This window comes from Aethalodelphis obliquidens, unplaced genomic scaffold (genome assembly GCF_003676395.1).
Source record: "Aethalodelphis obliquidens isolate GAN/ISIS:26980383/991018 unplaced genomic scaffold, ASM367639v1 scaffold2, whole genome shotgun sequence".
In the NCBI taxonomy this organism is placed as follows: domain Eukaryota; kingdom Metazoa; phylum Chordata; class Mammalia; order Artiodactyla; family Delphinidae; genus Aethalodelphis; species Aethalodelphis obliquidens.
This window is the reverse complement of record NW_020837946.1, coordinates 93488159-93514089: the sequence shown is the minus strand read 5'-3', so window position 1 is coordinate 93514089 and position 25931 is coordinate 93488159. Positions and strand designations below refer to the sequence as shown.

The 25931-nt window shown below is 37.1% G+C and overlaps 1 protein-coding gene across 4 annotated transcripts in view; it reads right to left on the bottom strand.

Annotated features, from left to right (window-relative positions):
• ZRANB3 (zinc finger RANBP2-type containing 3) overlaps positions 1-25931 on the bottom strand; it is a 297735-nt gene that overhangs the window by 105572 nt on the left and 166232 nt on the right. For all 4 annotated transcript variants that reach the window (XM_027132316.1, XM_027132307.1, XM_027132325.1 and 1 more), the window contains 2 exons: positions 2912-3083; positions 1461-1577 (listed from right to left, as the gene is read on the bottom strand). In XM_027132316.1, the coding sequence (XP_026988117.1) occupies positions 1461-1577; positions 2912-3083 (289 nt within the window). The remainder of the gene's footprint in view (positions 1-1460; positions 1578-2911; positions 3084-25931) is intronic.

Sequence of the window (25931 nt, the reverse complement as noted above, 5' to 3'; positions counted from 1 at the left end):
TTTACTCAAGTGAAATGAAAATACGTCTATACAAAGACTTGTACATGAATGATTAAAACAGGCTTATTCACAATAGCCCAAACTGAGACTATGCCAAATGGCCATTATGTGGTAAAGGAATTTTAAAAAATTGTTATATTAATATAGATATATAAATATTTATGTATCCATACATTGGAATATCAGTCAGCAATATAAATGAAAAAACTAATGGATCAATATTCAAAAGCTTTATGCTAAGTGAAATAAGCCAGACAAAAGGCTACATACTGTAGGATTCCATTTTTGCGACATTCTGGAAAATTCAAAACTATAGTGATAGAAAGCAGATCTGTGACCACCAACGTCTAGAGGGAGATGTGACGGAAATGACTACAAAGGTGCATGAGGAAACTTTTGGAGGTAATGCAAATATTCTCTACCTTGATTGTAGTGGTAACTGACTATATGTATTTGTCAAGCCTCATCAAACAATATGTTTTAAAAAGACAAATTTCACTGTATGTGAATTATACCTCAATAAACCTCTCTTTAAAAAATTATGTTATAGAGAAAAAAAAAATTATGTTATAGGGACTTCCCTGGTGGTGCAGTGGCTAAGAATCCGCCTGCCAATGCAGGGAACATGGGTTCCATCCCTGGTCCAGGAAGATCCCACGTGCTGTGGAGCAACTAAGGCCGTGCGCCACACCTACTGAGCCTGGGCTCTAGAGCCCGCGAACCAAAACCACTGAAAGCCTGTGCGCCTAAAGCCCATGCTCCGCAACAAGAGAGGCCACCACAATGAGAAGCCTGTGCACCACAATGAAGCGTAGCCCCCGCTCGCCACAACTAGAGAAAGCCCGCATGCAGCAACAAAGACCCAACGCAGCCAAAAATAAATAAAATTAAAAAAAATTATGTTATAAAAGATCTCAGAATTGGAGAAAGATGACACTCATTAGTATGTATAAGTTCAACCATGCCGGTAAAAACAGCAGACAATGTGTGATGCGTCTACTTGAGAGTCATACTGAGATTTAAAAACTCTAATTTGCAGTTTTGGACAAACAGAATGTGAACACATCTATCTGTAGGGATCTAAAAACATAATACCAATTAAAAATGATTGACTTACATAAAAAAAGATTATTTGTAGCAATTATGTAGGAACACCATGGAAAAAGCTGGCAACAAACATGAATATATATAAGTCCTTTAAATGAGAAAGTGTAATATATATTATACTCCCTCATCAAAGTATACCCATATATAGAAAAGGATCGATATATGAACAGGTATAATAGTGTTCATTATACTACTGTTTACTTTGAATATGTCTGAATTTTTCCATAATAGAGATTAAAAATTAAACGGAAAAGACATGTTGCAGTATGCAAATAAGCTGCATAATTTAAAAAAATTAAATACATTAAATAATTTGTATCAAGACAAACACATGATGGCCCAGCAATGAGTACCTTGGCAATAGCAGTTTGTTTAAACATGCGAGTAAACAACCCCACGACAGTCTGGGTGGCACCTGAATTTGGAGTTCTCATTAATTTTTCCCACTCTTCAAAGCTGGAATTCAATTCCTATGTAGGAGAAAATAATGTTTAGAAATACAGCATAAAGAACATAGCAATTAATGCAATAATGAATCATGTCCTACTTATTTTTTTATACAGAAATACATATATATGAAGAAAAATTCCCATAGGTGCCAGTGTGTTGATTTAAAAAACATCAGTGTGGATGTAGGTCAGACACATGTTTACGCTAATGATAGAAAGCAATGACAAGGTGTGGGAGGAAACCAAGCCCTTTGCTAACATCATATATCAAACAACTGCAGCCTTCTCTTACAGAGGAGCATGTAGTCAAGTAAAAATAAAAATTTAAGAAAATTTTTAAATAAAATAAAAATTTTATGTAAAAACTTAAAGAACTCACAGTAGCAAAAATATATATGGTAGCAAAGCATTTTTTACTAAAAGCACTGAATTTATTTAAATAAGCATAAAGACGGGGAATATTAGTTAAATAAAATGTAACATAGTCATATATTAACTCTTATTTTTCTTTTGTTAAAATAATGGATACAGAAAATCAGATCGTTTTTATTTTACCAATAATATATTGCTCAATGTTTACAAAATTCTTAGTCTCAGCTTTCAAGACAAAACAAGGCAATAAACAGTCTCTGTTGACAAAGTTATATCCAGATTTGAAGAAATTTCAGAGACTATAAAAGCACTGTACTCCCCAAAAGTAAATGTAGACAAGGATTGCCTAATCTTGTATTACCAATTCTGGTTTCTAATATGTTGAACTTTACATCTTACAACATGATCACAGAGCTTCAGGATTTCAAGAACAGAGGGCTGGATCCAAATTATCCTAGAAGACAGCTACTCGTACTTTAAAAAAAAAAAAAAATCCTACAGCAAGAAAAAGAACTTCCCTTGATAATTATTGGGCTTCACACCCTACATATACTTAGAATTCTTTTTTTAACATCTTTATTGGAGTATAATTGCTTTACAATGGTGTGTTAGTTTCTGCTTTATAACAAAGTAAATCAGTTATACATATACATATGTCCCCATACCTCTTCCCTCTTGCGTCTCCCTTAGAATTCTTAATACTAAGTCTATGTTGCAGGTGAAGTGTTTTTTTCTCTATTTAGCAGAAATATATTTTTTAATGACTAAGATACTAAATCTTTTCACATTATTTGATGACTAAATTTAAATTCTTCCTGCTCTCTTCTTGAAATGATACAAAGCCAATTCATATGGCTCTATTAATTAAACCTATTTTAAGAAAGTGGACTTTTCCTTCTGTGAAAAATGAAATATGTGCTATCTTTCACAGTATAATTTAAAATGATTTCAAATAAGACTCTCAATCAAACACGGGTTCTCACCTTGGCTGCCGCTGCTGGAAGATCAAATGGAATACGCTGTCTGATTTTAGGGGGCAGCTGGGTTAAAACTTCAGCCTTTAATCTTCTAATCATTATGTCACTTAATAGCTGATGAAGTTCATTAAGATTTGAGGCCCCTCTGCAATCCCACTGAGGTCTTTTACCAAAATATCTGTTAATATAAAGAAAACACATGTAGCAAAGCTGAACTTTAGAGTAAGAAAACAATTTATCCAGTGTGTTCTTCCTTTTAATAAGGAGCCATGACGCTGTTTATTTCTTTTTTTTTTTAAGATTTTTTTTTTTTTGATGTGGACCATTTTTAAAGTCTTTATTGAGTTTGTTACAATATTGCTTCTGTTTTTATGTTTTGGTGTTTTTGGCCACGAGGCATGTGGGATCTTAGCTCCCTGACCATTGTTACAACATTGCTTCTGTTTTTATGTTTTGGTGTTTTTGGCCACGAGGCATGTGGGATCTTAGCTCCCTGACCAGGGATAGAACCGGCTCCCTCTGCATTGGAAGGCGAAGTCTTAACCACTGGACTGCCAGGGAAGTCCCTTTACTTTTATTTTTGAATGCAAATTAGTTTCAAAAAGCTCAGCTTTAGAAATAGTAATGAATAAGATTACACATTACTCTCAGCTGTAGTAAATGTTAGTGTTTAAACATAGTGTTTATACTGAGTTAATAAAAGGGTGGGATGAACAGATAACTATGAATACCACTGGCATTTTGGATGACCTCACACGTGGCAGTGTGTTTAGCAGATCTAGCCCTAAATAAGCACTAACTGCAAGTACACCAGCCAGTATACGTAACAACCAAAACCAACTAAAATGATTTCTACAAATTCTAGGAGGCAATATTATCTCCCATTGAACTGTTAAGCACAGCAGATAGATCACTTGGTGATCTCTTCTTCCTTTGAACCACTGGATTGACAGCAAAGGAAAAAAAAAAGGTACAAATGCCCTATGGAAGAGAGATGGGAGAGAAAACATCAGAGGATAAGTGATTTCAACAAACGTTTAAGTCAGACAGACAAGCGGTAGCTGACCCGACAAAAGAAAGTAAGCTACAACTTAAAATGTTTGCAATAGGGAACTTTTCCTCTAGATCTCTGAGAAGACCAGGAGTTGGAAGCACCAAGCACTGGGGTAGGTATTAAATCGAGTGGACCTATTGAACTTAGGCATCAGGACAGCTGGCCTAATGGCATCCCTGAATCACTGTGACAACCCCACACAAATCCACAAAATTCCCAATCATCTTCCAGGGGCCAATACTACTAAAAATAGCTACTAGAGAATAATTAACAAAGGAAAAATTCCTGTTAGGTTGTATTATAATTACTAATATTAAAAATTAAATAACTATTCATTTTAGTGGGATTTGGTGGTATATAATGCAAACAGTGTCATTTTGAGAAACCTGGAACTTGGCTGACATTGTTTTTTTTTTTAGTTTAATGTATTTTGATAGCAAACATACAGGAATAGTACCAAAAACATTAAAATCATGTATTTGCATGTAGAATTGATTAGAAAAGTATAGTGAATGGATGGAACTACTGTATGATAAAATGACAGACACCACTTAGTTGTCATCAGTAAGAAATGTACTTGTTTTAAAAAACTAAGGGCTGGCATTGTAAAAAATTTAATAGGTTTAGTTATAATTGTTATAAATTGAATTACTGAAACTTGTTTATTGAAATATTTTGACTTTTTAATGCTTTATGTCTCCATATTTATATTAAAACTTTATACACTAATGAAAATGGAAAAATACTTGCCAATAACCGATTCTGTCACCTATTTTTCCATTCACAATCAAGATACTTAAGTACATTTTGACCTCATGGTAAAAAAAAAAAAGAAAAAAAATCTAATTTTTGTCAATTATATCTTAAAAAAACTGGAAAAATAAACTGAACAGGAAAAAAATCTAATGTTTAGGACTACAGAAAATGAGAAAAAGATGTTGGGTCTTTTATTATTGCCATTAAAATGAATTCTTAAGCACATTCTCCACCTTTGCAAAACATTGGGCAAGTGTACAACATGCTAAGTGAAGGTCTTTTGGCACAATTATTCCACTTTGGTATAGAAAGCACACAGGTGTTGTCACACAGGCTAACCACATAGGCCTCACTTGCCTCCTGCAGAGCACAAAATAGTTGAGCACCACATGCACAGGTCTGTTTTGAAGTCGGAGCAATCTAATTTCAGATGCCACACACTACCAGTACCAGGCCTGTAACAATGAGGTTTCTTCACCCCTCCAGGAGAAAGCACTCTATTGAGAGAAGCTTTTGTAGCCAGTTGCCTCCTGGGTGCTTTGTCACTGGTTGATTGCAAGCCCTATGCTTGGTGTAAATGATGGTTTAGAGAAATCCTTTCATCCACCCTCCCTAATCCTCACTTCTCTTTTAGCTGGAGTCAGACCCCTTGAGGTGGTATTGACTTTAAAGAGTGTTGGCTTCTGAGCCCCCAGACTCAAGTTTGGGGTGCAAAAGGCAAATGAGAAGGGGAGGGAGGGCTAAGAGATGCCACCTGTAAAGACCTGGTCTCTTCCCCTTAAATTTGATGTAAATTATACATACTTTTTGGAATATCCTATTCTTTCTTAAAAACAGCTTTACGAAGATATAATTCATAATTCCATACAATTTACCCACTTAAAGTGTACAATTCAATAACGGTTTCTAGTATACTCACAGATATGTGCAACTACCACCATCACAGTAAATTTTAGAACATTTTCATCATCTCAAGAAGGAACCTCGGGCTTCCCTGGTGGCGCAGTGGTTAAGAATCCGCCTGCCAACGCAGGGGACACGGGTTCAAGCCCTGGTCCGGGAAGATTCCACATGCCGCGGAGCAACTAAGCCCATGCGCCACAACTACTGAGCTTGCACTCTAGAGCCCGTGAGCCACAACTACTGAAGCCCGTGGGCCTAGAGCCCGTGCTCCGCAACGAGAAGCCACTGCAATGAGAAGCCTGCGCACCACAATGAAGAGTAGCCCCACCCTTGCCGCAACTAGAGAAAGCCTGCACGTAGCAACGAAGCCCCAACGCAGCCAAAAATAAATAAATAAAACAAATACATTTATTAAGAAAAAAAAGAAAAAGAAGGAACCTCGTATCCTTTAGCTATCCCTCCCTTAACCGCTGCCCTGTCTACCCAGACCTAAGCAACCACTGATCTATTTTCTGTCTCTAAAGATTTTCCTATTCTGAATTTTCATATATATGGAATCATACAGCACTGTATAGTCTTTTGTGACTAGCTTCTATTACTTAGCATAATATTTTCAAGATAGCAAATAATATTCCATTGTATGGATATACCACATTTTGTTTATTCATTTATCTGTTGATAGACATTTGGGCTGTTTCCAACTTTGGGCTTTTATAAACAATGCTGCTATCAAAATTCATGTATAAGTTTTTTTGTGGACATATACTTTCATTTCTCTTGGGTATATACCTAGGAGTTGAATGGCTGGCTTGCATGGCAATTCTACGTTTAATCATTTGAGGAAGTGCTGGACTGTTTTCCAAAGTAGCTAGACCAGTTTACATTCCAACCAGCAGTGTTCAAGGATTCCAATTTCTCCACATCTTCATCAACACTTGTTATGTGACTTTTTGAGTTTAGCCATGCTAGTGGGTACGAAGTGGTATCTCACTGAGGTTAGCCATGCTAGTGGGTATGAAGTGCTATCTCACTGAGGTTTCGATTTCTATTTCTTTGATGACTAATGATGTCAAGCATTTTTTTTTCATGTGCTCATTGCCCATTTGTATGTCTTTGCTGGAGAAATGCCTATTCAAATACTTTACCCATTTCTGAATTCGGTTGTCATACTGAGTTGTATGAATTCTTAATATATCTAGATACAAGTCCTGTATAAAATGTATGATTTACAAACAATTTCTCCTATTCTGTGGGCTGTCTTTTCATTTGTTTCTATTTACAATTTTGTTTGCTTAAGTTACCATTTATTTCAGATGTTAAATCCTAATGTTATTTAACTTGTTGTGTTAAATAACATTAGAAGTGGGACCTTATAGCATGTTGTCACTTGATGTTGGGAAGAATGATGCACACTGTGAAAAAAGAAAGGTGACCAGTCTTTCCCTAACAGGAGCTATTCACCATCTACTTTTATTGTAGCCACTCAAACTTACTTTTGTATAGATGGCTGCCTATGGCATTTAGCTGCTGGTTTTTATTTTAGAACTATATTCTTAATGAATTTTTAAAAAATCAAAGTGACACATGCAATAGTTTTTAAACTTCAAATAAAAAGACTTCCAAGGAAATAGGGTCAGTAAGTTCAGGCTTTGATTTATCCTCTTTGCTTCAAACTCAGGATAGGTAAAATATAAAGAGAAAACAAAAATCCACATTTGGGGATAAAGACAAGGTAAATGCCTCTGTAGTCCAGAAACAGAACAAAAATGTAAAGATGAGAGCAGGGTTAAAGCCATGAAGCTGCTGTTTTATGTTTAAGAGAAGGCAGTAAGAATCAAGAATCAGGGTTGTAAGGACAAAGTATTTTTGGTACAGTGTTAATATAAAATGGATTTTCTAGGAACCATAAATGCTGTTAACGCAAAAGGATATCGTACTTTGCTTTATTAGAAAATTAACCCAAAGTTGTTTGCCACTTTGGAAAATCATGTCACTGGCAACAGTGACACTGAAGTAGCTGCCTTGCAAACACACACAGCTATATTAGCTTGTGTTTGTAGAGCAAGTGTTTATAATGATTCCATACAGACATCAACTTTCATCAATTTTATGATTCAGATTCCCCCCTTTAATATCTCTGAAATTCACAGAGATCTATTAGTTTATTTGCAGCAGTTCTTCCCTCAATGGTATGTAAAATAATAGTGCATATTATAATCAAGGCTGTCTTAGATTCAATAAAATCCAGTATATAAATATACTTATTTCACTCTTTTTAAAATTGACTTCCAGTGTAGTCATTCCTATCTAATGATTATACAGACAAGATGGTGGAGTAGAAGGATGTGAGCTCACCTCTTCCTAAAGAAACACCAAAATCACAACTAACTGCTGAACAACCATTGACAAAAAAACATTGGAACCTACCCAAAAAGATAGCCCACATCCAAAGACAAAGAAGAAGCCACAATGAGACATAGGAGGGGCACAACTGTGATAAAATCAAATCCCATACATGCCAGGTGGGCAACCCACAAGCTGGAACATAATTATACCACAGAAATTCTCCTACAGGAGTGAAAGTTCTGAGCCCCACGTCAAGCTCCCCAGCCAGAGAATCTGGCTTTGAAGGTCACTGGGGTTTGACTGCAGGAATTCCACAGGACTGGGGGAAACAGAAACTTCAGTCTTGGAGAGCACACACAGGGTCTCGTGCGTACCAGGACCCAGGGGAAAAAAATCAGTGACCTCATAAGAGACTGGGCCAGACTTATTTGCTAGTATTGGAAGGTCTCCTGTGAAGGTGGGGAGCAGCTGTGGCTCACTGCAGCGACAAGGACACGGGTGGCAGTAGTTCTGAGAAGTACTCATTGGTGTGAACCCTCCTGGAGGCCACCATTTTCTCACCAAGACCTGGCCCCAGCCAACAGTCTACAGGCTCCAGTGTTGGGACGCCTCAGGCCAAACAACCAACAGGGTGGGAACACAGCCCCACCCTTCAGCAGACAGGCTGTTTAAAGTCTTCTAAGCACACAGCTTCCCAATAAACACACCCCCTGACATGGCTCTGCCCACCAGAGGGACAAGAACCAGCTCCACCCACCAGTGGGCAGGTACCAGTCCCTCCCCGCTGAAGCCTGCAAAGCCTCTTACACAGCCTCATTCATGAGGGGGCAGACAGCAGAAGCAAGAAGAACTATAGCCCTGCAGCCAGAGGAACGGAAACCACAATCACAATAAGTTAGACAAAATGAGAGAGCAGAGGAATATGTCCCAGATGAAGGAACAAGACAAAACCCCAGAACAACAACTAAGTGAAGTGGAGAGAGTCAATCTACCTGAAAAAGAATTCAGAGTAATGATAGTACAGATGATACAACATCTCAGAAAAAGAATAGAGGCACGAATCAAGAAAATACAAAATCAAAAGATTTATAGACAAGCAAAAGCAAAGAGAATTTAGCATGACCAGACCAGCTTTGCAACAAATGCTAAAGGAACTTCTCTAGGTGGAAAAGACCACAACTAGAAACAAGAAAATTACAAATGGAAAAGCTCCTATCTATTTACATTCAAAAGTACATATTATTTTAGTTTGCCTAATTTTTATTTTTCCCCTGTGTTATGCTGGGTTGTATTAGTTTTTTAAAAAATTACCAGTAGACATAGATTATTATATCTATGTATTTTGTTTCAGTATTAGGGGAGCATTACACAATATTTATTACAAAACGTGGGCATTAAGGTCAACAGGGTTGAGAAACACTGCTCTACAATACTACTACTTCCCTGCTCTTATTATGGTCATTTACACCTATTATGTACTATATATGTAAGACTAAGTTCTGAGAAAAAAAAGTTATTTAATATTTGTGCATGTCAATCTTTAACACAAAGTAAATAAATAAAAGCCCATGAGGAGCAATAAAGACCAAGTAAAGTAAACGAACAAACAAAACCCCCACAACATTTGAGGAAGATGAATGCACAAGATCTTAAATGCCTTAAATTAGAAAACTGTAAGTATTATGAAGGTAAATGTAACATGACATGCAATACAACACAGCTACAAAGATGGTGGAATAGTGACTCTTACCACAAACAAAATGTGAAGAAATAGCTCATAAGCTAAAAAAAGGTATTAAACAGAACTCCTCATACAGTCAAATTCTCTTTACCTGGATAGGTGTACACCAAGGCACGTTGGTAGTTATGAATTACTCCATCTCCTACCTTCTAATTGCTCCCACACAACCCTAAGTTTAGTTTCTAAAATGCAAATTATATTATTCCCTTCCTTAAAAACTTTCAAGAAAAATATGAGCAATGATGTTTCCCTCTTCCAATACCATAAACTCTTACTTTATTTTTAAGATTTATTTATTTGTTTGTTTATTTATTTTGGCTGCACTAGGTCTTCATTGCAGTATGCAGGATTTTTTTTTTTTTAAAGATTTATTATTTATTTAATTTATTTTTGGCTGTGTCGGGTCTTAGTTGTGGCATACAGGCTCTTTGTTGCAGTGTGTGGGCTTCTCTCTGGTTGTAGCGTGTGGGTTTTCTCTTCTCTAGCTGTGGCAGGCAGGCTCCAGGGCACGTGGCCTCTGTAGTTGTGGTGCACAGGTTCCAGAGCACATGGGCTCTGTAGTTTGCAGCACGTGGGCTCTAGTTGTGCTGTGTGGGCCTACTTGCCACATGGCATGTGGGATTGTAGTTCCCTGACCAGGGATCAAACCTGCATCCCCTCCATTGTCAGGTGGACTCTTTGCCACTGGACCACCAGGGAAGTCCCCAGGATCTTTTTTAGTAGCAGCATGTGGACTTCTTAGTTGCAGCATGCAGAGTTCTTAGCTGTGGCATGCAGACTCTTAGTTGCTGCATGCAAACTCTTAGTTGCGGTATGCATGTGGGATCTAGTTCCCTGACCAGGGATTGAACCCAGGACCCCTGCACTGGGAGCATGGAGTCTTACCCACTGGACCACCAGGGAAGTCCCTGTTACGGTTTTTAAGTGTTCTTAAAAATTCAGCTTGGAAATACAATACTAAACCAGGATTCTCTCATGCTTTATCAGTCTTATGAGATTAGATGATAGTCATAAAACATCACTAAATACGGGAAATTAGTTCTTCCTATTATCTCATACTCTCTCAATTGTCAGCCCCAGACTCATAATCATGAAAGTTATGAGTGAAATAATAATGACTGAAAATTTCCCCTAGTTAAAGTCAGATACCAAACCACAAATCCAGAAAGCTCAGAGAATATCAAGCAGGATAAACACCCAAAAAACTACACCCAGGCATACCACATTCAAACTTCAGAAAATCAAAAATAAGGGAAAAAACACTAGAAGAAGTCAGGGAAAAAAATAAAACACCTTACATATATGGGAGCAAAAATAAGAATTATATATAACTTCTCCTCTGAAACGAAAGCAAGAAGAGAGTAGAGTAAAATATTTAAAGTGTTCAGAGAAAACCCCACCACCCTAGAATTCTGTACCCTGCAAAATTATCCATCAAAAGTCAAGGTGAAACAAAGACTTTCTCAGACAAACAAAAATTGAGGGGATTTGTTCGTAAGACCTGCTTTGCAAGAAATATTAAATGAAGATCTTCACTGGGACAAAGTGAGACAGTGCCATGGACATATATACACTACCAAATGTAAAATAGATAGCTAGTGGGAAGCAGCCACATGGCACAGGGAGATCAGCTCAGTGCTTTGTGACCACCTGGAGGGGTGGGATAGGGAGGGTGGGAGGGAGACACAAGAGGGAGGAGATATGGGGATATATGTATATGTATAGCTGATTCACTTTGTTATAAAGCAGAAACTAACACCATTGTAAAGCAATTGCACTCCAATAAAGATGTTAAAAAAAAAAAAAAAGAACCAAGTGAGAAAAATAAAAGTCCCTGTGAAGAGAAAATAAATAAATAAATGAAGGTCTTTAGAAAGAGAAAAATGATGTAAGTCAGAATATCAGATCTACATAAAGAAGGCAAGAGAATTGGAGAATGAATGAGTGAAAGTAAAATAAAAACTTTTATTTTTCTTATTTTTAATTGATCTAACAGATCACAGTTTGCTCAAAATAATAATAGCAACAGTGTATTCCATTATCTCTCTCTATATATGCTTATGTATAACTGAAATGAGTGACAGCAATGATACAAGGTACTAGAGGGAAGAATGAGGATTATTTTGTTAATATAAGATACTTGCACTATTCATGAAGTAGTATAGTGTTGCTAGACCATGGTATAGTGATGACTTTTTAGATACAATACCAAAGGCATGATGTATAAAAGAAATAATTGATAAGCTGGATGGACTTCATTAAAATTAAAACTTTTGCTCTTTGAAAGACAATGTGAAGAGAATGGAAAGATAAACTCCAGACTGAGAAAAATATTTGCAGAAGACACACTAATGAAGGACTATTATCTAAAATATGCAAAGAATTCTTAAAACCCAAGAATAAGAAAACAAGTAACTCAATTTTAAAATGGCAGGACTTCCTTGGTGGCACAGTGGTTGAGAATCTGCCTGCCAATGCAGGGGACACGGGTTCAAACCCTGGTCTGGGAAGATTCCACATGCCGCAGAGCAACTAAGCCCATGAGCCACAACTACTAAGCCTGCACCGTGGAGCCTGTGCACCGCAACTACTGAGCCCACGTGCTGCCACTACTGAAGTCCGCGCACCTAGAGCCCATGCTCCACAACGAGAAGCCCGCAAACCACAACGAAGAGTAGCCCCCCTCCCGCAACTAGAGAAAGCCTGTGTACAGCAACGAAGACCCAACGCAGCCAAAAATAAATAAATAAAGTTATTTTTTTTAAAAAAATGGCAAAAGACCTGAACAGACATCTCACCAAGAAAGATACACAGATTTCAAGTAAGCATATGAAATGATTTACAACATCATAAGTAATTAGGGAATTGCAAATTAAAACAATGAGATACCACTATACATCTATTAGAATGGCTAAAATCCAAAACACTGACGACACCAAATGCTGACAAGGATGTGGAGCGATAGGAAATCTCATTCATTGCTGGGGGGAATGCAAAATGGTAGAACTATCAAGTCATGAAAAAATGTGGAAGAAACTTAAATGTATATAACTAAGTGAAAGAAGTTAATATGAAAAGGCAACACTATATGATTCCAACCAAATAACATTCTTGAAAAGGCACTATGGAGACACTAAAAAGATAAATGCTTGCTAGGGCTTACAGGGGAGGGAGAGATGATTAGGTGGAACACAGAGAATCTTTAGGGCAGTGAAACTATTCTAACAAAGGTGGATACATGCCACTGCACCTTTGTCAAAACCCATAGAATGTTTAATACCAAGAGTGACCCCTAATGTAAACTGTGGACATAGGGTGATAATGATGTGTCAATGGAGTTCAATGATAGTACAAATGTGCATTGTGTTGCAGAATTTCAATAGTGTGGGAGGTTGTGCATTGTGAGAAGAGGGGGTATATGGGAACTCCTTGTACTTTCTAGTCAATTTTGCTGAGAACCTACAACTGCTCCTAAAAAATAAAGTTTATTAATTTAAAAAAGGGGGTGTTGCATATTTCAGCTTCTACCCTGCACATTTCCAGGATTCCCTCCCCAAAGCCCACTAGGGCAACAGATCTTCTGAGCTAAGGGTGCCTGCGCTGATGTCAGACTGCTTGAGATCTTGGGCTGGGGAGCTTTTAAGTGCCTAAGGCCAAGGAATTTTCAGAGGTCTATGAGGCTTTTTTTTAATGAAGTAAAAAGAACAAATTTGTATTTGTGTGTGTGTGTGTGTGTGTGTGTATGTGTGTGTGTGTGTGTGTGTGTGTGTGTTGGGGAGTATGGTGTACAAAAGCAGGAGATTCTGGGACTAGGAAACATTCCTGACTTTAGGTCTTAGCCATTTCTTTCCTGATCTTTAGTTTCTAAAATGCATAAAATGTGAAAGTCCACTATTTTGGGGGAATGGTTGAATAAAATGTAGGTCATGCCAAACATGGACTATTAAGCAACTATTCATTAAGAAGCAGTTGATTAATATGTATGGAGTAAGAAAAATGTCAAAGGTATACAATAAATGAAAAACAGAAGTTGTAGAGTAATATGTTTGATACGAAAGATTATGTATATGTATATGTGTGTGTACATGTGTATGTCTGTATAATAATGGAAACAGCGCTGGAAGAATATGCAGCAAAATATAACATTGCTAATCTTGGGGGTAATGGTGGTGGGGATTAAAAGGGTTGACATAAAAACTTTTTTTTTAACTCCCATTTTGTTTTTAGAGGCATACTTCAGAGATACTGTGGGTTCAGTTCCAGACCACCACAATAAAGTGAATATCACAATAAAGCGAGTCACACAAAGTTTTTGGTTTCCCAGTGTATATAAAAGTTATATACAAGTTGCATACAAAAGTTGTATATAAAAGTATACTGTAGTCTCTTAAGTGCACAACAGCATTATGTCTAAAAGAAAAGTACATACCCTAATAAAAATATTTTATTGCTAAAAAATACTCAGCTTCAGTGAGTCATATTTTCACAATAATAACATCAAAGATTACTGATCACAGACACCATAACAACTATAATAATAATGAAAACATGTGAAATATTATGAGAATTACCCAAGTGTGACACAGAGACATGAAGTGAGCAAACAAAACTGGAAAAATGGTGCTGATACACTTGCTTAGATGCAGGGTTGCCAGAACCTTCAATTTATGAAAAAATACAGTATCCGAGAAGCACAATAAAATGAAGTATGCCTGTACTTTGTCTACCTGTTTATAATAAGCAAATAATGCTTTTGTAATTAAAAAATTTCAATTCAGAAAAAAATCACAACAAATTTCACAATTTAAAAAATTTATAGGGGCTTCCCTGGTGGCTCAATGGTTAAGAATCCACCTGCCAATGCAGGGGACACGGGTTCGAGCCCTGGTCTAGGAAGATCCCATATGCCGCAGAGCAGCTAAGCCCGCGAGCCACAACTACTGAGCCCGCGAGCCACAACAACTGAGCCCGTGTGACACAACTATTGAAGCCCGCACGCCTAGAGCCCGTGCTCCGTGACAAGAGAAGCCACTGCAATGAGAAGCCCGCACACCACAACGAAGAGTAGCTCCCACTCGCCGTAACAAGAGAAAGCCTGTGCACAGCAACAAAGACCCAATGCAGCCAAAAATAAAAATAAATAAACTTATTTTTAAAAAAATATTTATAAACACCTACACTTGTTTCCAAATCCAGGGAAAGAACACATTTTTATTAGTTAACTGGACACACATCTATAATGCTTTTCCCACATTTTCCACTGCTTACCCTTTGATTGCCTCTGTAATATATTCTTTAAAGAAATAGGATAATTCAGACTTTACTCAAGCATGGATGACCAAATTTTATTTTCTATTAATAATTTTTAAAAGTTTCTTTCAGGTTCATAACTTATCATTACCATGTTGTGTAAAATTTTTTGGAATTGTCAAATTTGAAAAAACTTCCATCAAGTTTCTGCTATATATGAGCTGTAAGAATTGGAATTATTTACAGATTAATCCTCTGGCTCTGTACCTTTCAACCTTGCTTGTCTTCCATTACTTATATCCTTCCAGCGTGAGTGCCAGGGGACAAGCTCACACTGCAGTACAACTGCCATCCTTGCACTGTGCGTGTTCCTGGAAGCCATTCCTACATTGGGATGGCTAGCTATCACCTAAAAATACCTAAAAATGGAAATTACGGAGAACCACATAAACTCAAACTAAATGTACCCCCAATAGAGTTTCCTCTTAGCCTGATCCAGAAAATGCTCGCTGACACCCAACACCACCACACAAATATATATATATGTGTATGTGTATATATACATACATATATATAAAAATACATATATATATATAAATGATGGACTGAAAAAAGATATTTCAATCTATTGAGATTAAAGTAGCCTACATCTATAAATTTGACAGGACACAAAATTGTGAAAATTGCCGAAGTCCTTCCCAGAGCCTTGAAATGGGCCTATGTGTAAGTGAGTGATTCTGAAGTTTAAGGTTCATTAGTTTTATGGGAAGGAAAGAAAATTTTAAAACAAGTCTGTAAGTACAATGGCAAAGAAGGTGTATACATGAAAGAGGAAAGGTGTAAATGAATAAGAAAAAAATATTTTTTAAAGACCAAGCAGCAGCAGTATGCCTTAGGGTATAATTAAACATTTAAACATAAAGAAAATGTAATTCCTAACAACCTAAAATTAACGACAACAACAACAAAATTTCAAATGTCTCTAAAGAAGTTAGGAAACATGAACCTTTAAAACTTTTTTGGAATTAATATAGCCATTTTCTCATTCAGATTTACAAAGTAAGTAAAAACTCGTTTCTCCTTTTCTAAACAATAAACATAAACATTTTTGTATCTGTCTTTTTGACCATGTATAATTAAAAAGAGGCATTTCTACATAGGCACTTGATATTAGCTTATGATGATGAAATTGGAAGTTTATGGCAAGGAACATGCATGCTTATCTGTGTTCATGAACACACACACGCGCGCACACACAGAGTTAACTTTGGACTTTGGAAATTACCCTCTGACTTCTTTTTTAGAAGTTAAGTTCCCTTGTGTACTTTTGCAGCAATCCCTTTCTTCTACTCCCAGCTCCTGGGAAACACTGATCTGTTTTCTGCTCCTACAGTTTTGCACGTTTCAGAATGGTACATAAGTAGAATCATACAGTATGCAGCCTTTTAAATCTGATTTCTTTCACTTTGCATACTGCATTTGAAATTCACCTATGTTATTGAGTGTATTAGTAGTTCATTCCTTTTTATTGTGAGTAATATATTCCACTGCATGGATATTTTATCATTTGTTTGTACATTCACCAGTTGAAGGACATCTGGATTGTTTCAAGTTTTAAGTGACTATAAATAAAACTGCTGTAAACATTTGCATACATATTTTTGAAAGAACATATGTTTTCATTTATCTTGACTAAATATCCAAAATGGGATCGCTGGGTTGTATGTTAAGTGTATGCTTAACTTTATAAGAAATTGGCATACTTTTTCCCAAAGTTCCTATGCCATTTTGCATTCCCATCAGCAATGTATGTGAATTTCAGTTGTACAGCATCATACATTACCATCATTTGGTATTGTCAGTCTGTAAAAATTTTACCTGTGCTAATGCATGTGTACTGGTATTTATTGTGGTTTTAACTAGCACTTCTCTAATGACGAATGATGTTGAGCATCTTTTCAAGTGCTTATTTGACCTCACCTTATTTTATTGGTGAGGCCTCTCTTTCAACCATTAAAAAATTTTTTCTCTTTCTTTTATAATGGAGTTTTGAGAGATCTGATATATTATTTGATATATTATTTTATAAATTCCTTTTTATATTTTAAAATTTATATTTTATAGACATATATGAATATATATATTCCTTTATCAAATATGTGCTTTACAAATATGTGTGTGTGTGTGTGTACCTTTTTTTTTTTTTTTTGGCACGTTGAGGGGCATGTGAGATCTTACTTCCCCAACCAGGGATGGAACCCATGCCCCCTGCAGTGGAAGCACAGAGTCCTAACCACTGGACCATCAGGAAATTCCCACAAATATTTTCTACTCATCTGTGGCTTGTCCATTCATTCTCTTACCAGTATCTCTGGAAGAGACCTTTTCAATATTTATGAAGTAAAATTCATCACTTTCATCTTTCACAGTTCATGTTTTTTGTGTCCTATATAAAAAAATGTTTGCCTAACCCCAGGTCACAATGTGTTTTTCCTTTATTTTCTTTGAGTTTTATAGTTTTAGGTTTTATATTTTAGTTTACAATCCATCTTTAATTGATTTTTTCAATTTTTAAATTATGGTAAATACACATAATATAAAATTTACCATCTTGACCATTACTAAGTAAACAGTTCAATGGTATTAAATAAATACATAATGCTATACAACCATCACCACAGGTCATCTCCACAACTCTTTTCATCTTGTAAAACCAAAACTCTATGCCCATTAAATAGTAACTCCTCATTCCCTCTGACCCGCAACCCAGGGCAACCACCATTCTACTTTCTGTCTCTATGATTTTGACTACTCTAAGTACATCATATAAGTGGAATCATACAGTATTTGTCTGTTGGAGACTGGTTTATTGCACTTAACATAATGTCCAGGGTTCATTCATGTTGTGGCACATGTCGGAATTTCCTTCTTTTTTAAGACTGAAAATTCCACTGGATGTATAAACCACATTTTGCTACTCTATTCGTCCGTTGATGGACACTTGGTTTGCTTCCATGTTTAACTTACTGTGAGTTACACTGCTATGAACAAGGGTACAAATATCTCTTCAAGACCTTGCTTTTAATTCTTTTGGGTATATACCCGGAAGTGAAATTGCTGAATCATATGGTAAAATGAGCTCACTGCCTTCTGGCCTCCAAAGTTTCTGATAAAACATCAGCTGATAATCATTTTAAGGATCGCTTCTATGCGGCAAGTTGCTTTGCTCTTGCTATCAAGATTCTCTTTGTCTTTGTCTTTAGAAAGCTGGATTATAATGTATCTGGATATGGGCCACCTTCAGTTTATCTTATTCTGGAGTTGGTTGTGCTTCTTGGATGTTTATAATCATATCTTTCATCCACTTTGGGAAGTTTTTAGTCCTTATTTCTTCAAATATTCTCAGCCCCTTTTTTCTCTCTTCTCTTGGGACTCTACAATCCACCTGCTGCTCTGTTTCATGGTTCACACAGATCCCTTAGGTTCTGTTCACTTTTCTTCATTCTTTTTTCTTTCTGTTCCTCAGACTTGAAAATTTCCATTGTCCTATCTTCAAGTTCTCTGATTCTTAATTCTGCTTGCTCAAATATGCCTTTGAATTCCTCTAGGAAAATTTTCCTTTCAGTTATTTTACTTTTCAGATACAGAATTTCTTTTTAGGATTCTTTTTTAGGTTTTCTATCTCTTTATTAATATTTCCATTTTGTTCATTCATCATTTTCTGGACTTTCTCCACATCTTCCTTTAGTTCCTTTGAGAATCTCTGCAACAGTTGTTTTAGTCTTTGTCTAGGAGATCTGCCATCAGGTCTTTTCCGGGGCAGTTTCTATTTTATTTTTTTCCTATGAATGGGCCATACTTTCCTTTTCCTTTGTATGCCTTGTGATATTTTTGTTGAAAACTGGACATTTGAATCTAATAATATGGTAACTCTATAAACCAGATTCTCCCCTTCCCCATGTTCTACTGTTTTTTTTGTTGTTGTTATTGCTTATTGTGGTTTTGTTTTTCATTTTTCTTTTTTCTTTTTTTAAATTTTTGTAGACTGTCTCTGTGCTAAGGATCCGCCTGAGGTATAAACTTAAGGTCTTTTCAGTTCTTTTCTGAGCCTGTGCCTTTTCCTGGGCATATGTGGTCCCTTTCAAATGTAACCCATGTATATAGTTATTTTTGAATGTCCTAATGTCTGGCCCCCAAAAGGGGAAAAACAGAAAAGTGAAGGGAGGAGGTAAATGGCACTAGCCTCTTAAATTACCTGGAAGTGACATAATCTGGAGGGGAAAGGGCTTGCAATAACAGGGAAAGGTGAAACAACAATGGATGCTCCCACTTCATCTGCACTTCCGTGATCAGAAGCAGCAATCAGTGATCAGAGTACAGATCTTTGATAATTTGGAGAACAGGGGCCTATGTGCCCAGCCTGGCTCCCACAAGCTGTGTGCAAGTTGCTCCAGGAACACGTATATAGCTGTCTGCCACGAGGCTGGAGGTGGGCGATGGATAGCTGTTTACTGTGGCAAGAGTTGGAATTGACTGAAATTAACCACAGTTTATTATCTAAGTCTTCCCCTGGAAGTTGCAAGTCTTCAATATACTCCAGATTTTCAAAATACTGACATCAGACAGACTCTGCCAGTGCAATTATTGTCTAGGTGGGGAGACAGATTCCTGATGTTGCCTACCGCACCACTTTCCAGAATCCTCTAAAACCCATTTTTAGTTAAATTTTACATAAGGTGTGAGAAATGAACTGAGCTGCTGCTGCTGCTTTTCCTTCTTTCTTTTTTTTTTTTTGCATTTGTATATCTAATTGTTCCAGGAACATTTGTTGAAAGACAACTTTCTCCATAGGACTGCCTTGCATCTTTGCCCAAAATCAATTGACTACCAGGCTTCCAGGTTGGTGAACACATGGAGATTTCAGGGAGAGTGGAGCACCTAGAGAGGGCATGGTAGCTCCACACCCTTTCCCCATACCTTGTCCTGTGCATCTCTTCCATCTGGCTGTTCCTGAACACTTAGGACAAAACTGGAATTTCTGACAAGACTAAGGAGGACCCGGGAAGAAAATTAATGTCAAAGAGTCTAGAGGCCCAGAGCTTCGTCTGAGCCCTTGAGAATCCATGCTTCCCTACCTGACCCTGGAATCTGGCCCTGAAGGTGTTAAGCCAACCTCACATTATCAACCTTGACTTGGATGACTGATCCTAAAAAGAATTAACAAAGGCCTAGAAAAAAACAGCAGAAAGAAAGAAATTCAACAGAATCTGGCAGTAAGCTATACCTCAGGACAAGCAGAAAGTAAGATTTAACATACAATCTTCAGTTCACCATATCTCTTTTTTTCCACATGATCCAAGAAGGTGCTGCACAAACAAAAGACTCTGTATCTCCCAAGAAATAACTCATGAGACGTTAATGAGAAAATCCCTTCCTCCCAGAGCTTACCCTCATGACACCTTAATTCTGAATAAACTGGACCATAAAAGCAAATCAAGACCTATGTCACCAGACTAAGGACATTCTGAGGAAAGCTGGATTCCACTCAGTCAATTCCTCTCATTCAATATCTAGAAAACAATGCTCTATTCTTGTAAAATGGGCTCAGCAGACACAGTACAGGAGAATTCCAACTATTAGTTAATTAAGGGAAGGACTAAGGTTGTAAAAGGGAGTGACAGAGAAACAAAGGGAGAAAACAAAATAAGAGAAACAAAAGGAGATGAAGTAGAGGCAGTTGGGCTGGCATCATAGTCATGGCGGGAGGCAGAATGCATGGTATAGTAAAAATTCTACTGGTAATTTGATTATTATTGCATTGAATCTATACAACAATTTGAGAAAAATGGTCATTTCAAAAACATTGAGTCTTCCAGTCCATGAACACAGTATTCCACTTCACTTATTTAAATCTTTCATTTTTTCCTTAATGTTTTATAGTTTATACATATCTAACTTTATAAGAAACAGCCAAACTTTTTTTCCAAAGGTGGCTGTGGCATTTTGTTTTCCCACTACAATATTTGAGTGTTTAACAACTAAACAATTTGACAAATGATAGAAATTGGAGAAATTTAGAATATTCCATTCTCATATTAAATAATGATAAACCATATATGTAATCCAGTGTGTAGTTCTGGTTCTATCACCCAAGAAGAATACCACAGACTAGAAAATGTTTAGAAATGGGAATAATTTAATGTAAATATGCCAGAGGGCGGGCTTCCTTGGTGGCGCAGTGGTTGAGAGTCCGCCTGCCGATGCAGGGGACACGGGTTTGTGCCCCGGTCTGGGAAGATCCCACGTGCCGCGGAGCAGCTGGGCCCGTGAGCCATGGCCGCTGAGCCTGCGCGTCCGGAGCCTGAGCACCATAACTGGAGAGGCCACAACAGTGAGAGGCCCGTGTACCGCAAAAAAAAAAAAAAAGCCAGAGGGAGAAAATGAAGTAGGGAAGTTCTATTATAGGAAGATAGAATGAAAAATTGGAATTATTCAGAGTGAAAACACTAAGAGAACTTAGAAATAGAACTGATAAAGAGCAACAGTCTAGATATATAAAACATAAACTTGTTCCCCAAATCCTGAAATATTAGGATGCTCTGAAACTCAAGAAAGGTATCACCATGAAAAGAGCAGACTGTACATTACAATGTAATCAAGCTGTGGAAAAGAGGAATCAACAAATTGTGATTTTTTTCACCCTAACCATAGTCAGTTGATGGAATGAAAGATATGGAAAATGCTGGAAGAATTTATTTCTTCAATGCAGTCAGACAGTTGGTTTTGGAAATGTTTAACATTTAGGGAACTAACTGTAGAGATCAAGAATTTTAGAAAGCCCAGTGTCCTGAGATAAAATATGCTGCTCAGAAGACCTTACATGTTTACCAGTATAACTGGACAATCGAGTGCTCTAAACTTGAAACTGCAGAAAGAAAAAAGAGGCTGCTGTATTGGTTTAAGAGAGTATAGGAATTCAGATGCAGCTGAGCCACGTGCATGGGACAGATGGCTTCTCAAGAGTGTGTTCATCTCCTGTTAGTAAAGCTCTTTGAGCTCTGTAAAATAGCAGATTCTGAAGCACTAGGAATCAATTCAGTGAAAAGGAGTTCAAATGTGTAGAAGAAATTCACATAGATGGAAGTAATGTTTTGTGTTTCTTAAGCAAACCAAATCTTAAGATGTATTTAAGGGACTTCCCCGGTGGTCCAGTGGGTAAGACTCCGTACTCCCAATGCAGGGGGCCCAGGTTTGATCCCTGGTCGGGGAACTAGATTACGCATTCATGCCGCAACTAAGAGTTTGCATGCCACAACTAAGAAGCCCGCATGCCACAACTATGAAGCCTGTGTGCCGCAACTAAGAAGCCTACATGCCTCAACTAAAAAAGATCCCACATGCCGCAACTAAGACCTGGCGCAGCCAAAATACATAAATAAATTTTTTAAATTAATTAATTAATTTTATTCTTGGCTGCATTGGGTCCTTGTTGCTGTGCTCAGGCTTTCTTTTATTTGTGGCGAGCAGGGGCTACTCTTCATTGTAGTGCATGGGCTTCTCATTGCAGTGGCTTCTCTTGCTGTGGAGCACAGCCTCTAGGTGCGTGGGCTTCAGTAGCCGTGGCATGTGGGCTCAGTAGTTGTGGCACACAGGCTCTAGAGCACAGGCTTAGTAGTTGTGGCACACGGGCTTAGTTGCTCCGCGGCACACGGGATCTTCCCGGACTGGGGCTCGAACCCATATCCTTTGCATTGGCAGGCGGATTCTTAACCACTGCACCACCAGGGAAGCCCCAATAAATAAATATTTTTTAAAAATCACAATGAGATACTACTTTGCACCCATTAAAAAAAAAAGATGTATTTGAATCATCAAAGTAATTGTGGTCAGGACCAAAAACAGGTGAATAAACTGAGGCAAACTACTCACCTAAATAAAGTACTTCTGGAATTACAGAGATAAACAAATGAGTCCAAGAACTGTTTTTCTGGCTATTTAGATAAATTTGGGAGCAAGTTAAAAATCTCCCTGGATCTATGAAAATATATTATGTCACAAAATAACTCAAAATTTTAATGTAACTTAGAAACACCATGAAAATCTGAGATTAGAATCATGAATACCCAGAGTGTAAGCTCCTTAATGGCAAGGACCATATCTTATTAATCTTTGCATTCCTAGCACCTAGCATTGTGCCTAACATATAATAAGTAGCTTATGAATTAATGAATAAATGGATGAACTGACTAATGAATACACCCCACAGTTCTTGAGAAGAGCAATTCTTTAGCAAGCAAAAACCGAAGCAACAACCAGAGTTTGGAAAGGTACATGTGGTTAAATGTGGCAAATTAATCATATTTATTACTTGTTTCTATGAAAACCCTTCTAACATGAAAGGAAAGGAATTTAAAAGGTATTCCAGGGGCTTTCCTGATGGTGCAGTGGTTAAGAATCTGCCTGCCTATGCAGGAGACACAGGTTCGAGCCCTGGTCCGGGAAGATCCCACATGCTGTGGAGCAACTAAGCCCGTGTGCCACAACTACAGAGCCTGCGCTCTAGAGCCCAAGAGTCACAACTACTGAGACCACGTGCCACAACTACTGAAGCCCGTGCGCCTAGAGCCCGTGCTCCGCAACAAGAGAAGTCACTGCAATGAGAAGCCCGTTCACCGCAATGAAGAGCAGCCCCCGCTCGCCGCAACTACGGAAGGCCCGTGCACAGCAACGAAGACCCAATGCAGCCAAAAATAAATTAATTAATAAATAAATAAATTTTAAAAAAAATAAAAAATAAAATGTATTACATAATAAGAACAAAGAGAATAAGAGAGAGAGAGAAACAGAAGACGAGGATTTCAAGCAATTTTTGGAAAAGGGAAAGTAAGTAGAGGAGATGTCCTGGTTAAAACATGGTGAACTGAACACAAATAGTATCCTCAATCAAAATGAGTCCAAAGACATAAAGATATATTAACCCACCAGGACAAATAGAATGAAAGAGAAACAGCAAACAATGTGAACATACTTCTAGAAGCAAAAAATAAAGTGAAGAAGCTAACGAAACAGAGAAAGCTGAATACCAAGGACCTAAAGAGGGGTGTCCACAAAATCCCAGAATCTCTCAGGAATTAAAAAGATCAGGTACCTTAGAAGGTGGGGATAAGTGTGACATGATAGCTAAAAATGGGGACACTGGTTGAAAGACTGTATAAGGCATGGTGACATGCCCTGATTCTCTCCCCATCCCATGCCACCCTGTTACTATCCCCCACCATGAGATTATAGTTTTATTCTACAAGAGAAATTGAACCAAAGTTTAACCTAGGGAAACCAAAAACTGTAGAAGGTGGGGGAAAGGCGCCATATGGAAACCAGATAGATTGAGATAAAGTCTACATACTAAGCATTGAGTACATTATTCTCCTTCCCTTGTTCATGCCAAAAACATGGTAGCCAGGTTTAAACCTCCGCAACACTAACAGCAGAAGAATGGACAGTTCTTTGTTTCTTTTAAAAATTTAAAAGGTCAGAAAGATGTCCTCCACATAATGACATTTGGGGATTCCCCAATGAAAAGCTCATCCTTTTCTAGTCAAAAAGCTCTTCTAATGAGCTTTTTAACATCAGTTTTTAATACGAATGGCCATTAAGATATTGAGGAGAGCCTCCAATATGAACAATGAAGACCAAAACAATACCAAAAAAAAAATTCAGAGTAAACATAAAATGCAGCAAACAGAAGAAAACTTTAAAATAAAAAATAAAACAAAATAATACCGAAAACCCACCCAGCAACAACAAGCATCCAAAAAGAGGAGGTTACAAGACTACAGGGAATAAGGGGAGAAAGAGTAAGAAAGGATGGCTAACAATTCATAATAGTTTAGCTCTTTTCTTTAGCTAAAACAAAAATTCAACAGAAGAACCATGTGATAAAGGAGGAAATCTCTCAAAAAAGTAAAACAAAAAATAAAAATAAGAAAGTTAAAGGACAAATATTACATAAATAATAGGAGTTCCAGAAAGAAACATTGAAGGAAAGGGAAAGAAAAAGTTAAAATGAATAATTCCCAGACATAAGCACTCAAGTTTTGAGATTAAAGGGACCAATTAGTGTCCATCATTTGAAAAAAAGAACACAAACCTAGGCACATATTTATGAAATTAAACAGTAACAGGGTAAAGGATAATCTTACAAGCTTCCAGAATAGGGGGGAAGACAAATATATGAAACATGGAAAGGATCAAAAGTCAGAATGGCACTATGATTCTTAATGGCAACCATGGTTATTAGAGACAATGGAGAAATGCTTCAAATTCCTGAGGAAAAATGATTTCCAAAACAAAAATCTATACCCAACCAATGTAAAAATCAAGAGATTATCTATAAGCAAACATATAAAGATTCAAAAAATGTACTTTCTGTGCACGTTTCTTAGGAAACCATTCAGGGTTATGTGTTCAGAAAAAAACAGGAAATATGCTAAGAGGAACAAAGGAAAAAAAATGTACAAATGACCCTGTAACATCTGGTCATATCAGATGTCAAGGAAGCAATTAAAGACTAGTAGGGTTCTATCAAAAGTACCATATTGAAGACAGTCCCTTTTGTCAAATGTGGGACAATCGGACCATCAATAAAGATAATAAATAAAATGGATTGAAAAAATATGAGATAAAAATAAAACCTCTCAAGCACTCAAGAGACTAGGATTAGAAGGTAATTTCTTCAACCTGCTAGTGTATGAAAAAAAACAAAATAAGATAAATGTTATGAATCATACACTGAAAAGTACATAACACCATAGAAATCAATTTAAAAATTAAATAAATGGAAACAAATCTCTGTTCATAGGTTGGAAGGTTTAATATTATTAAAGTGGCAAAACTCCCCAAAATGATCTATAGATACTATGCAATCTCTATCAAAATTCCAGATGACGTCTTTGCAGAAATCAACACACTGATCCTAA